Source organism: Danio rerio, chromosome 5, assembly GCF_049306965.1.
Source record: "Danio rerio strain Tuebingen ecotype United States chromosome 5, GRCz12tu, whole genome shotgun sequence".
Taxonomy (NCBI): domain Eukaryota; kingdom Metazoa; phylum Chordata; class Actinopteri; order Cypriniformes; family Danionidae; genus Danio; species Danio rerio.
In genome coordinates this window covers 61304505-61319830 of record NC_133180.1, presented here as the reverse complement: position 1 = coordinate 61319830, position 15326 = coordinate 61304505, and the positions used below count along the sequence as shown (strand labels likewise).

The 15326-nt window shown below is 33.2% G+C and overlaps 2 protein-coding genes and 1 long non-coding RNA gene across 3 annotated transcripts in view; 1 reads left to right on the top strand and 2 right to left on the bottom strand.

Moving 5' to 3' along the window:
- Positions 1-234: 234 nt before the first annotated feature.
- On the bottom strand, positions 235-5730 carry fkbp6 (FKBP prolyl isomerase 6). The gene is made up of 8 exons (NM_001128673.2): positions 5577-5730; positions 4677-4794; positions 2806-2895; positions 2499-2701; positions 2300-2419; positions 1997-2194; positions 850-959; positions 235-767 (listed from the first exon to the last, which is right to left on the bottom strand). The coding sequence occupies exons 1-8, from the start codon at positions 5649-5651 to the stop codon at positions 650-652; spliced, it is 1032 nt and encodes a 343-aa protein (NP_001122145.1). The 5' UTR covers positions 5652-5730; the 3' UTR covers positions 235-649.
- si:dkey-189h5.6 lies at positions 5359-13700 on the top strand. Its single transcript, NR_125780.1, has 4 exons — positions 5359-5436; positions 8558-8751; positions 9618-9728; positions 13296-13700. It is a non-coding gene; the product is annotated as a si:dkey-189h5.6 (long non-coding RNA).
- tmem150ab (transmembrane protein 150Ab) overlaps positions 8680-15326 on the bottom strand; it is a 47243-nt gene continuing 40596 nt past the window's right edge. Inside the window, exon 9 of the transcript XR_012405783.1 lies at positions 8680-8771. The gene's annotated coding sequence lies outside the window, so the exon portion shown is untranslated. The remainder of the gene's footprint in view (positions 8772-15326) is intronic.

Genomic DNA, 15326 nt, shown 5'->3' with positions numbered 1-15326 from the left:
AGAAGCTGTGTTATTGTTAAAGCATAGTTCAGGCAAAGTTAATATTCTGTCATCATTTACTCACCCTCCACTATTTTAGTTTCTTATGTTGAAAAGAAGATATTTAAAGAATGTTGGTAATCCGTAGACATTATCTTCAATCTTTTCTTCCCCTAATATGGATGCCAATATCTGCAAGGATTATGCAGTAAAATGCACTAATACAAAATAAAATGATGAAATTACTCAAATCTATTTCTTTTAGCCAGTTTATTCTGACTGTTACAATTTGTATTGATTAAACAAAATATATTAGCATTTATTAAACAGTATTATAAATTTCCACATCTGATTTTTTTTCCAATGCTAACTTCAAAGCTGAATGCACAAAACAGTGATGGCACAGTCAAATTAGTGTGAAACCTTTAAGGAAAATATAAAAATTAGCCAGAACATGCATTGTATTGCCTATAAAAATAAATAGAGAACATGGTTATAGGAAAAAACTGAAAAACAAATTATATATATATATAAAAACAGAAATAAAACAAAATAAAATAGAACTAAAGTCAATTAAAAGTATGACAATGTTTTAGACAATGTTGGGAACTCACACCAACATGACATTTAGCTTGGTTTACACTGCCCACTTGTGGTCAATTGGGGGATTTTAGAGCACCACATCAGACACTGCAAGATTTTTTCTCTGACACTTTTCTGTTTGCTTAAATCCTGAGAACATCTTGGTGCATATATCTTTCTCTTTGTCCAAATAGGCCTTGTAGCAGCTGTTAAATGATTGGTAGATATGTTTAGCTGTCGCATATGTAAAAGAGTTGGTAAAACTATAAGAGAATAAGGAAAACTTACTGAGCAAGCTTTATCAGCAAGGTGTTGATATCAGGGTCAAATGGTTTTTTTGCCTGAGCAAGTGTAAGGTAGTCTTGTGCTTTCTCATAGTCCTTCATCTCCAAACAGGCCTGATTTGTGTTTTTAGGAAAGAATAAAAAAAAAAATGACAAATGAAGACAAAAAAATACAAATAATGTTAAAAATGAAAGCTTCTAATGTGATAAATGAGAAGTCATTGGTAAACTGAATAAATATTAAGCAAAACTATAAAAGACCTAATTGGATTTTGTTTCAGCCAGCTAAACATCATCAAATTAACCTATTAATCTACACTTAAATTATTTTATGTGCTCAATAACAAATAGCATGTCAAGTTATTTAGTTATTTTAAGTTTAAAGTTTAAAGTATTTTAAGTTTAAATTTAAAAGAATTCACAAAAGATGTCCTCAAAAACTGATAAATTACAGCAGCAGAACGGAACTCAAGATTTTTCTTAATGCCTTATGAAAGGTATCCTTGATTTTAAAATTCAATCTAATTTTTTTGCCTTTTTAATCTAATTTAATTAATTGCCTTGTTTTAATTTGTTTAATTATTTTAATAAGGTTTGAATATTTTTAGGTGTGAATCACACTTTGTATTAATAAATAAACGATCATATTATCTGATCACATTTTATTATTTTATTCCAAAGTGTTTATTTTTTTATTTAAGTCAAATTTCAGATGATTTTATTTTCTTATTTTAAAACTAACAGCTCTATTAATAAGTCATGTTCATTAATAAATTAATTTACATGACATATGATGTGATAATGTGGCGAAGCCAAAGACAAATCTCCACTTGTGTATAATAAAGTCAGTCATAACTGAAAACAGTTTTTAAAAAATAAAAACTCCTAATTTTAACATTTCTTCTGAAGTTGATAACAAAACAATATTTTTACTTGATGACATTTTTTATATATATTAAAACGATACAAAGCATTTAAGAAAAGCATTTTATTCAATGTCTGTACCTGAATACTATTAGATTCCTGAGAAAACCATCAAATAATGCTATTCGTACTATCTTGGTAAATTATTCACACTGTAATATTTTTCACAAAAAAAAAAAAATCAATTTCAGTATATTATATTTCATATAAAAGACAGTATGTCGCACCTGGCCACAGCGGAAGAGTGCTTTAGTGTTCTGAGGGTTGATGTCCAGTGCTTTCTGACCATACAAAAGGGCTTTCTGTGGTTTTTCCAGTTTGAGGTATGTGAATGACAGATTGAGCAGAAAAGGCAATTTAATTTCCTCAAGATGCTTCTTCTCTTCAGCATCCTCTGGTTCACGATTCTGCAGAAGTGTCATGGCCTGTAGCAGAGACCAACAGGAGCTAATTTTTAAAATAAACCACAAGTTTTGATGATAGGCTTTTTCCTCCATCCATTTACAAAAAGAAGTGAAAAAGCATGAAACCTGCTTGTATCTCTCTCGAGCATCTTCATAGCGTTTCTTATTGAAGCAGAGGTTGCCGAAGCTCCGCTGTGTGTCCAGCACATTTAGCAAAACAGACAAAGGGGCGGTATTCTGCTCTTCCTGAAACCAATATTAAAAATTACTATCTCAGACACCACAAACAAAGCAAAATTACCAAGCTTACTGCATTAAATCTTACCAAAGTCAAATCCATGAAATCATCCACTTGTGCTGAGTCCAGGAAATCAAGGACTTGCACCTCATAGAGGACTGTGGCACATGGAGGGATGTGAGGAGGACAGCCCAAGTCCCCATAGGCATATTTAGGCTTGAAGAGAAAACGGGAGAACTCGCCTTTCTTCATAGTAAGAAGACCAAGCTCTAGGCCATACAAAGTGACATCTATGGGGAAAAAGGTATGAATGACTCCTTACAGGGCAAAGAGAATTTAATGGAGAATCTTGATGTCTACCCATTCTAATGGGAGAGTTACAATCCCATCCTACCTTTACCAAGCTTCATCATTCGTGGATATTTAAGGTGGTTGGTTGTCTCAAATGGTGCGTCAGTGTACTCGATGAAACCAGAGAAATTAACTGTGGATGAAATGAGGTCTTGAAATGAGTAGCTAACAAACCAAAGAGAACATGATATAAAGGTACAGACACAACCAATTAAAAAGTGTAAGAAAGAAATTATACATTTTTTTCAGCAAGCGCACAATAAACCGATCACAAGTGACATATGAGTTTACAAAAAGATGTACAATTTTAAAGTTCAAGAAAATAACAAAGTTTTTGAAAAAAGAATCTGTTCTCATCACTACTTTAGCTTAGTCCCAGATTTATAAGGGCTCGCCACAGAGGAATGAACCATCAAATGAACCATCAACCCAGTCATGAGAGCACAACCTCTAGTGCTAAGAAACACCCACAGGTTTAAGCTCATTGGCTGCTGAGGTGACCGCAACCTATCACCTGCACCATGTAAATAATTAGGGATGCAAGCAGATTGAATGGGACACATTCAAAGTTCATGACAGAGCTTTGCATTTAATACACTTACAGCATATATTTTAATAGTTTGACTTAACGGACTTAAATTGTCTTTTAAAAAAAGTATTTTTTCAAAAACATTATTAGTCTCACAGGCCCCAATATTTCAAACTGCTAAATACTTTAGGAATAATTTTTTTCTACTGACTTTTTTCCTATGCCAAACGATGCTTTGCATGGAAAATAAGACTAATTTACGCTTTTACATAATATAAAACCACAGTAGTGTGAAAAAAGGTAGGTACTCAGGGTTCAACACTAATGATTTCTTTCTACTGGCCAAAATTTTCACTGGCCCCACAAAAAATATAAAATAAATAAATAAATAAAAAGTGTAGTGTAGATAACTCAAAATTGATTTAAAGTTCATTTTACTCATTTGAAAGGCGTTTTGAACTATTCTAATACCTCATTACTTCAACTTAAATGGAGTAAGTTCAAAGTACTCATAAAGATTCGTTTTTTTTAACTCAAATGGTTTCACTAGTACTCAGTTAGTTTGAGTTCTCTTCATTTATCGGGTTTTACTGTGCTTAAATTGCTTGATTTACTGAAATTAATTAAGTTCACAGTACTCATTTAGATTAGTTTTTTAACTCAAATGGTTTGTCTGTTTTCTCAAATAGTTTGAGTTACCTTAACTTACCTATGAGTTACCTATTTCTTAGCTACATATTTTAAATAATGTGTCAAAACTTAAGAATCTAAAATTTAAATATTTAAAAAAAATGTTAATAACTGTATAATGAGTCAAATTTAAAGTGTTATGCAAACAAAAAGAGCACCATGGAAAATGTGCAGGTATTTTATTGCAGTTCTAAATTATTTAACAAAAGATGGCTGAGTTGCCAAATTGACGGCATGTCGTACTCATGTAAATGTCTGCTTCCAGTATGTTAGATACAGACGTTTTCTTTTAGCCTCATAATATGATGTTGCAGCAATGTTTCTGTCTCTTTGCTATACTGGTTGTTACCAGGTTAAGGAAAAAAAAAACATGCTTACAACATCCAATCAGATATGAGGAACCAAAAAGTAATATTGTGTTTAAGACATGACAGAGAAAATGGTATTTAAAGTCTTAAAAGCACTGTATCGATTCTAAGACATTATTTTTATATTTTAAATCTGCATGCAATTGACAAATAGTTGCAGGCAAATTAAACTTTAATGGCGAGGCAGCACTGATCGGGCCAGTAACAATTCTGTCAATTGTCCCTAGCTTCTCTCATGCTGGCCCCTGGCCATCAGGCAGTTCTTAATGTTGAGCCTTGATACTACTTGAAAGTCATAAATGAGAAACAATGTTTAACGTAATTTACTTGATACTGAAGCATGCATTGATACAGGTGGCCCTTCTCCTTCATGGATGACCTCTTTAAGGACTCCTCCATCCCCTAATATGTCTTGCATTTGTGGAGCCAGACGCTGAAAAGGGGTCTAAGAGGAAAAAATAAAATGAAATGATTACAAATACCAACAATTTATGCATTTTAAATAATATTTTCTAATTTAATGCATCTTAAAGAGAAGCACCCATGTCCCTCAGCAAAAAATCTTTCATTCACTCATTTTCTTTTCAGCTTAGTGCCTTTATTAATCAGGGGTCACTACAGCGGAATGAACTGCCAACTTATCCAGCATATATTTTACACAGCGGATGCCCTTCCAAGCTGCAACCCATTACTGGCAAACATTCACACTTATTTACACACATACACCTCGATCTTACCCAATTCACTTTAAGCACATGTTTGAAGACTTGTGGGGGAAACTGGAGCACCCGGAGGAAACACGGGGAGAACACGCAAACTTCACAACAAATATATATATATATATATATATATATATATATATATATATATATATATATATATATATATATATATATATATATATATATATATATAAAATTAAGACGAAGGAAATGAATAAATGAATGAATGAAAGTTTTAGGGCTAGGCCTATGATTTTAGGACAGCGTTCTGAATTATCATGTTCTGCCAACTCCAACCCTGGCCTTCATAACGACACATGACGGAACACTATTTACACGTTTGTGCATTCTGGAACTTGACATTTGTGCGTTGTATAGATTTTTAACAGAACGTTCATGCATGTTTAAATAATTTAAAGAAAATGGAGTTGTTTGCTAGCGCGTTTTGTTGTAAACTGATCCATTTCTTTTTTATTAAGTAGCTCACATGCTAATGTACTGTTACCTCAATTCCAAACTGACGACGCTCATCTGGAGCCACAAACTGTAGTATTCTCGGGGTCTTGCCGTTTGTTGACATTGTGCATGCGTTTTAGGGTAACACTTTCTGAAGCGCCAAACCTGCAGATGATGGACTCATTAACCTGTCACTTGGCTACACTTGCGCCAACTAGTGGACGACATTCCAATAGCATGCAGGCAGCATCAGACGCGCAGACCCACATGTTTCAGGGTTTGGTTTCAGGCCACAAGATCCCCGTGTAAATGAAATTATGTATTTGTAATATTTTGTGTATAGTTAATAAATACTGTAAATATAATTATTGTAATTATAATTTCTATATGTAGAAATTCTTAGGATGGCTCATTTAATGATAAAAAATTATCCATCATTAGGCCTACCATATGGCAGAGCCTGGCCTGGATCTAGTGGCCAAATGTGTGAGTGTGGGTTTGTAGCTGGATCGGAGCAGTAGCCAAAAAGACCTAAAACTGCATAAAGTATAAAAATAGTTAGCATATTTTATTACAACTATTTGCATTATAGTAAGTTATTATGCCGAGGTAATGTTTTTTTCCCAGACTGATAAACTTCCAGTGAACGGTTAATGTGACTTTTTTCCATTTTTTACGGTTCCTTTTTACACCATTGATGTTATAATGTAAATAAAATACAATCAGTTAAAAAGACTTTGACATTCATTTAGTTGCTCCAACGTAAAACAAGACAAAAAAAGTCATTTACTTGTACGTGTCCATTAGAATCAGCAGGCTAGCGCAGAAGCTTTATTGCATATACTGGGGTAAAATAAATGCTCATATTATGAAGACATGGCGGAAAAAATGTAATTTAATGCAGTGCTTCTTGTACAATCTGAGACCCACTTTATATCGAATATTACTCATCCAGTGGATATCGCTGATTTTTAAAGAAAACAGACCTTATATATTGCAAAATATATGCACCGATTTTGCAATGACATACAGTTCCCCAGAAACGCTTAACCCAGGTTACAGGCAAATTAAAAGTTCTTTAGCATACTTCTGCATATACTCTATTGCTGTTGGTTTGATAAGGTCTTGTCTGTAGCTCCAAGACAACTATTATTTCAAATTCTAATTTATTCTGAGTAAGTTGCATTTTTGAGATCTACTGAACACAATAAATAATTCATATAAATCACTTAAATGCAGAATATCTGCAGTATTTTTCTGATTAAATATTTGAGGTGACATCATGCATAAAGCATTTTGCACCACAGTGTTTAAAGCGATAGTTATGGCCAGACAGAATCTGTAGACATTTTTGCTGAGAATTGTGTAAAAAAATCAGCACATTTATGCGGAATGATTTTGAGAGTATCATAACAAAAAACTGAATATATAAAATAAAAATAATATTTTTTTTTTACTTTTATTTAATGTTTACAATTCAAATCCAATCAGATATACTTATTTGGTTAACAAAGCAAGTCTTACAGTTTTGGCAGTTTAGCTCCAACTCTAATCACACACACCTGCTTATAGATTTAGTGATCTTGAAGGCACTGATTAGCATGTTCAGGTGTGTTTGATTAGTGTTGCAGCTAAACTATGCAGGACACCGGCCCTCCAGGACCCAGTTTGCTCACCTCTGGTTTAAAGGAATAGTTCACCCAAATTTGTAAATTCTATCATTTACTCTTTTCAACCTTTTTGAGTTTCTTTCTTCCTTTAAACCAGGGCTGCCCAAACTCGGTCCTGTAGGGCCAGTGTCCTGCATAGTTTAGCTCCAACTTCCTTCAACACACTGCCTGGAAGTTTCTAGTATACCTAGAAACAGCTTAAGTAACAAGTTCAGGTGTGTCTAATTGGGGTTGGAACTAAACTTTGCAGGACACCGGCCCTCCAAGACTGAATATGGGCACCCCTGCTTTAAACACAAAAGTTGACATGAAAAATGTTGATTCCTGTTAACTTTTTTCATACGATGGATGTGGATGAGTACAAGCTACCAGCATACCTTAAAATATATTATCTTGTGTTCTACAAAAGAAAGAAACTTAAAGTTTAAAACCACATGATGGAGTATAAAGGATGTTCATTTTTACCTTGAGTAAACTATTTCTTTAAATGTTTTACGAGGTAGGACTTATGGGGAGGTGAGTCAAATTAAAGGAATGAATGTCGTTATAACCTAATTTAAAACAGCTTGTATAACTTTAAAAAGTTAGAAACATGATTAACTTGGTTTAATAAGTTATTTAGTCCCACATGAAATCATTGTGTGCAGAAATTATTTCCATAAATTTCTAAAAAAAATTTAGCTTATTGAATATATATATATATATATATATATATATATATATATATATATATATATATATATATATATTCAATAAGCTAAAATGTATATATATATATATTTATATATATTCATTTTTTATATTAATACCGGTAGTAATATTATTAAATAATATGCAAATGTTTATCTGATTTATCTAATGATTATTTTATACAGATAATTATTTATTTATATGTCTTTTAGTAGATATATTATATGAGAGACTTGCCTTGTTTAAAAAATTTTAAAAAGTAAGTGTTTCATGTCGTGTTTTAATGTTTTATTTACTATACTATCAAGTTATTGTGCATAAGTTAAACATTTCTGCAAAGAAATAGTAAAAAATGACTGCACATTCTGTCTGGCATAGTTGTTGTCATTACTTTGACCATATCATTATTTACAGTATAGAAAACACTGGATTAGTTGTCACATACACAGACTTTCACTGTTCCTTGGTTATGTATATACAGCTAAAGCCATATTTATTACTACTGTTAAGAATCTCAACATGTGAAAAAGACTAATGTTGCTGTAACTATTTATACTTGACCAGTCAAACCACTATTGGAAATTCTTGAAAATTCAACAGGAAACTAAAAAAGGCACTGTTTCTTAAAAATGTTATGTATAATTTGTCTAATTCAATGAATCACCAACAGATTATTGGAAGGGGGAAGCACGTAGAGGAGGAAGGGCTTCCAAAGCAAAGCAAGGAGGAGCCTTGAGCTGCACACCTTCTTGACGTGACGTTACATGGACTTTGCTCTCACCTCACCTGTCTATTCTTTTAGTCTTTCTCCATCTTCAGATCCAAGCACAAATACAGGAGCCAACAGGAGACTGCTGCAGAATGGTGAGTTTTGCTTGAAAATTCTGTATAGAAACAACAGAATTCAGTATTGTCTTTGTTTCAAGAACGTGAGTCTAACATTCCTGTAAACTTTCTGAAATGTTATGATATGAAACAAAAGCTACATGGACAAACCTTTTGGTAATCTTATTCACTTTTGTTTGCATTAATTACTTAAGAAGGTGAATAAACCCTCTGCCTTCAAAGTGCCTAGTTGACTTTACTTTTAAAAGTTAGTAAACCCATTGTAACTTGCTACTGTTACAGTCACTTTAACCCAATTTTTATAACTACAGTCTACAAATAGTTTACTTGAAATTTTTAAGACAACAGGTTTACTCAGTAAGCAAAGTCAACTACTTTAAAGCAATGGATTTACTCACTTTTTCTAAGTAGTATGATCTAATTACTTTTTAACAGGTCAAACAGTAGCTAATCAGAGGTGATGAAGCCATAAAAATCATAATCAGCTAAAGGGAGAGATAAAAGTGGCTCTAAATTCACATTTTTAAACTCCCATCAAGCCTTTAATCTAAATGGGATTGTAGTAAATTCATGATGTTCTTTTGTTGCTTTGGTGACCTCTGTTGTATTAATTTTTATGTTGCTTTGCATGAAAGTGTCTGCCAAATTAATAAATGTAAGGGAGTGTGGAACAAAATGTATGCCTGTTTTGCTTTCTCCATTTCAACATGAGGTTTACAGCATTTTTTCCAATGCAATTTTATTGGATCTTAAAAATGTTTGCTAATTACCAATCATTTATGTGATGTGCATTTAAAGCACATTAAAGGTACAGTAGAATGCAGCATGTGTACACTAACCAAGCATATCATGCCCAATTTTGTCAACACTTGTATCTGTTTTAGGATAAATCTGAGAATGCCAAGTGTGAGGCAGATGAGGAGAACGCAGCTATGCTTGGAAACACAAATAAAGCAGGAGAAACCATTGATGCCATTCAAAAAGCTGAGGGCACTGTGAGTAATGACTCTCTCTAATGTTATGATCATGTTATATTTAGAATCAATATTATTTCCATGTGAGTCAATTAGGAATAGAGGTTTTCAAGAATCAAAACATTATCTTATCTAACACAGCTTTATTATTTTATTAATCTTTCATGTCCATTATATACTCTTTATTTTTCAGCAAAAAAAAAAGATTGTTATAAATGTTTTATCATAATCACCAATAAAAAAAAAAATCTTTATCTAAACTATTTAAAGAAACTTTTTAGAAAATAGGCTCAATTTACAAATAAAAAAAAAGAGTTTTGCCTTTTTTTTAATCTGCTTAGCTGATCTCTGGGTCTCACTTTTAGCTTAGCGTATAGCATATCATTGAATCGGATTTCGGTTGTTGCTAGATTGGATATGGTGGCGGCTGGAAGTTAATGAGAATTATTTAGATTATTTATTAAATTTCCTATTTATTGTATTTTATTAACGTCTACCCCCATCCCAGCCCTAAACCCAACCATCACAGTAACATAAAAACAGTATTGTACAGAGTAATATTTATGCTATATATTGAAATACCCAATAAGTTGTATTTTTAATGCCTACCCCCAACCATAAATCCAGCCGTCACAGTACTGTAAAAAAAATAATAATTATTGGTATATAGTGTCATAAAAAATGCTGCTATATTGATGTGCTTATCGCACTTCCCGTCGGTTGCGTATCCAATGTAGACTTTACCTCAGATTTCAGCATTAGCAATTGACAAAGAGTTTCAAGAATTTTCCTACAGTAGTAAAAGCTTGACTCTTCTTTTGTTACAGTGTATACTAAGATTGACAGAAAATGAAAAGTTGCTATTTTCTAAATAGCTTGAATTACAGTCATAATAAGGAACTTTGCTGCCATACCATGGCTGCAGCAGGTGTAATGATATTTTGCACATATTATTTCACACTTCCTGTACAAACAGGTGGTAACATTGGAGCTGTTTACACATGGTCACATGCGCATTTACTGATTAGTTAGCTGTGCGATTATAATGTAGGCAGGTGTAAAGGCCCTCCGGTAACTCAGTCAAGATTAATATTAATCCAGTCGTTTAAACCACTTCAGGAGGTGGTCTGAGTGCATGCATTCTGGACTGCAAAGGTCAAAATTCATCTGGTTATTGAAACCACATATGTTTTGACTTCCAAATAACAAAAATAATAAACATGAGCATGCATGTGTTATGAGTGGGGCCAGACAGAATCTGCGGACATTATTTGCTATTTCTGCGCAGAATTGTGTAAAAAAAAAAAAAAAAATCTGCATATTTATGCAGAATAATTTTGGGAGTATCATAACTAAAAGCTGAATATATGAAATACAAAATAATACCTTTTTAACTTTTATCAATGGTTACAAGGCAAATTCATCCTTTTAGATCCACTTATCTGGTAAACAGCAAGTCTCTCATATAATATATCTACTAAAAGACAGAAAATATTACTGCACAAACTCTATTTAAAAAAAAACCTAATGAACATTTTTATATGGTAATAATATTCCTGAAATCAATTTAAAAACAGAATAAATACAAATTTACACGCATTTACTCAAGTAAATAAAAAGACTACGATTGGCTAAAAATCTGCAGAAATCTGCCACTAAAAACAGTTTGATATGTTTGTTTAATTTAATTTTTGTTTATCTGACAAGGAAACTTTTTTAAGACACAATTATATGGTCAAATGTGAATGGAACTGTTTTCACAAATCAGGTAGCTGAGAATTTGAACAAAAACATTAAGGGACAAGGTTATATTGACAAAGGTTACCTGATTGCAGGTGCATCAGGTGCTGCTTAATATCATTGAAAAAATACTGACATTTATCTTTTCATGGGTCTAAATACATGATGTAGCGGCCGAAGCATCAAGATTTAAATAGGAAAACCATAAAATTCTGGTCATTTTTGAGCAAGATGCTAATGATCGAACTCAGGGCTATTCAGAATTAACCTCCAAGTGGCCCAGCCCGTGGTTAACCCATAAGTTTAACCCTGCCTGGACTGACAAATAATTGTTCATGTCACGGATGTGATGACAGATTTCATAGCGATGTTGAAAAATAACTTTGCTGGTCGACTGGATGGACTTGATCTGCCCACAGAGTTGGCCGTTTTTGTCAGAGACCCGTTCACTGTTGTAATAGAAGGGGATTTATCTGCCAGAGCTAAGAAACTGGTCCCTTCCATTGACGAGGGGAAGTTCACACTCAAACTTGTTGACATGCATTCATCTGTAACCATGGCACAGGAGCTTTGCACGAACGAGTCTGCAATGTTTTGGACTGATGTCAGCGCACATCAGTACTCTTACATTAAGAAAGTATCGATCATTATGCTCAGTATGTTTGGATCAACATATACATGTTTTTCACACATGAACTTCATAAAAAGCAACTCTCGTTGCTCCCTGACTTGACCATAAACTCCACCAATGCCTTCGAATTGCATTGACAACTTATGAGCCTAAAGTCACTGCTCTCGTTCAAAACAAAAATTGTCACTTCTTCCACTAAATCAGCTGGGTAACTAGCCTACAATACATCAATATAATGTGGGATGCGTAACAGAGACATGCCTAATCACACATGGTGATTTAAAATATGTTCCCTCAGTGTTGATATAGTTGAATACTGTGCACTTTTTATTTTATACACTATGAGATGTTCCTGGGTCAAATGTGTGCAAGTTGTGTGATATTTACAGGTTACATACCTGTAGCCTAGGTTAGTTTTTTTCTTTTCTTTTGTAAGTAGAAAAAATAGGGGCTGCATCAGGTTTTGTTAATTCAGCTCTTTTTGTATGCACCTTTTGCTCTGCAAACTGACCAAAGTTAAAAGAGAAACAACAAATAAACCTTGTGTTTTTCAATTATGTGCTTGTCCTGGTTTTAACATTTGTCATTACAAAGCAGCTAAAATGACTGGCCCACTAATCTTCTTGGTTTGACAATTTACGCCCAACTGAATTTGTAATTGAATAGCCCTGGTCTAACTCAATTCAATGATCTGTGCTGCTAAGCTAAGAGTGCTCCCACCAGACCTGGAGATCAGCTGAATGCGTTCAAATATGGTAAAATTAAATTGTTTAAATCTACAGGAGTAAAAAAAAAAAAAAAAAAACAGGGCGTCTATTTAAAAAAATAGTTGTAGAGTTCTTTAAAGGATCACAGCACAGTCACAAAATACTAAAAAATCTTATTCACTTTATCTTACAAACACTTGCTTTACCTATTGTCAGCTAGAGATTTTAAGCATTTAAAATGAAAATCAAATTTAGTTTGATCACAGTGCATGTTGGAATATCTCATTTGAAAATGCTTTCTAAGTATATAAGTCATTGTTGAATGATTTATAGTGCAGCTCTAAACAGGTGAACAGTCTATTTGGGTTCATTCACGTAATAGTCATATTATTACTAGTGTAAACTGAAGATAAAAGCAAGTGAAGATTACTCACAGAATTTGTTGAAACTTTATTTACATTTCTGTACATAGAATCTTCACGTCCAATTCTATTTCCATTTCAATTTCAGAGTAAGAATTGTAAGGAATCTCCAGCAAAACCAAAAGGGAACCAGAAGTTGGTGTACCTGCGGGCTAATAAAGGACTCATTGCCATTGTATTGGTTTCAGCTGTTATTATATTTGCTGTCGTGGTTGCCATGCTTGCCACTACGGAATCAGACGGGCATGGCCATGGTCACGGGCATGGCCGCTCCCAATTGCACAACATCACAAAAAAACCTTAACAGGAGATGCAGCAGACCAAGAGGATAAATCAGTTCATCATTTTTGTTTTTAACAAGACTTTGAATCATGTTTTGTGTAATTTGATCTGACAAGAAATTTCTGCCATTATTTATTCACCCTTATCTTCACAACTTTTTGTCCCAAAGTTGTTCAATAAAGCTGACTCAGCTTCATTGTCATATAAATACCACTTTTCTGGAAACACTATGAAGAAAAACGCATTCCCCACACTGTGCTGACTGTTTGGTATATAAACATTAGAAGATGTGGTTACAACTGAGGGCATTTTCTAAGGTCAAGTACATAAATGCATCATTTATTCTATTCTGAGTGACAAAAAAAGCACAGATCTTTTTTTTTTCCATTTTTTTTTTTTTTTTTTTTTTTTTGCTGTGGTTACAAAGGAGGGGTCATATGAGGCTAAAGATTTCAAATATAAATCACAGCATTTTTTGTTCACAACCAGCTTTTGCATGTTAAAAATTCACTTGTCAATTGCCTCAATTGTGATAATCATGTTTGTTTCGAAAACTGTATTTATTTTGTTAAATGCTAAATTAAATGTTGCCATCTATTTTAATCTTTTATCATATTGTGAGCATTAAAGCATTATATTCTCATTATATTCTCAGGAGTTTCTTGAACTTCACAGTGTTCAGATCATGTTATGTTTCAGTAAAATAACCCACATATAACCTACTATCCCCTGGCCACTGTGTAGGACTTGTATCTGACATTCCTAAGACGAATCGCTGTATTGCCACAAAAGAGGCCCTACTGAATTATTGTGATTTAAAACCAAGCATTTCAGTTTCAATATCAAACGCCAAATTAAATCACAAAATTATTCATAACTCTGACAAATTCAGTCCTAAAGTAACTTTTATTCAACCAGCAATATTTTTGGACCAGAAATAACAAGCATTTTCTAAAAGATAATAAGATGATGTACAAGAGACATCATTGTGGGGAAAAAAAAATATTTCTTGAAGAAAAACATTTCTTTAAGTAACTTGAAATCAGAATTTTTCCAGGGGTGTGAATAATTTTGGGCTTGACTGTATAATATTGTAATATGATTTGTCGTGTTCTAAAGGCATTGTTATGGAAATAAACTTTGATATTAGTGGTCAAAATATGAATACAAAACCACGTAAGTGAATTGCTGTACTCTGAAATGATTTTAAATTTGTGTTGGGTACACTAAAAACAAACTTTTCTGAGAATACACAGAAAGAGACTATTTTAGTAAGGGCGTTTCACTTTTTCATAATGTAAACAAGCACTAGACTCAATGTGTGGACAAAGAATGGGTAAAAAGTTCATCTTAGTGATGAAAACAAAGTTTAATCTATTTGGGTATGGGAATCTTGTTTATTGTCAAACTGGGCTAAGACTAAGCGAGGAAGTGTCATGGTTTAAGAGATGTTTTGTGCTGCAAGAGTGGAGTTTCTTATACAACCATGAAGAGGACTCAAACTGCCAGCTAGCGGGTCATTTGTGGCCGACTTTCCACCTCCCTCCAGCCCGCAACTAAACAAAACATATATCTTTGAATCTCAATCATTGTTGTGCAGTCTTACATACACTTGTGGTTTTGACCCCCACCTACTGTACATTTAAGTTACTGTTACTATACAGTAGCCTATATTCGGGTTAGGATACTTTCGGTTTCTCTCAGTGTGCGGTCAAGAGTCACACATTATTTCTGAGGTTGATTTAAACGTTGAAATATATGTCCGTAAGAGCTCTATCTTTATTAAAGCTCTTTTTTTTTTTTGTAAATATTCAAGGGTTTTATACCACCTGTATTT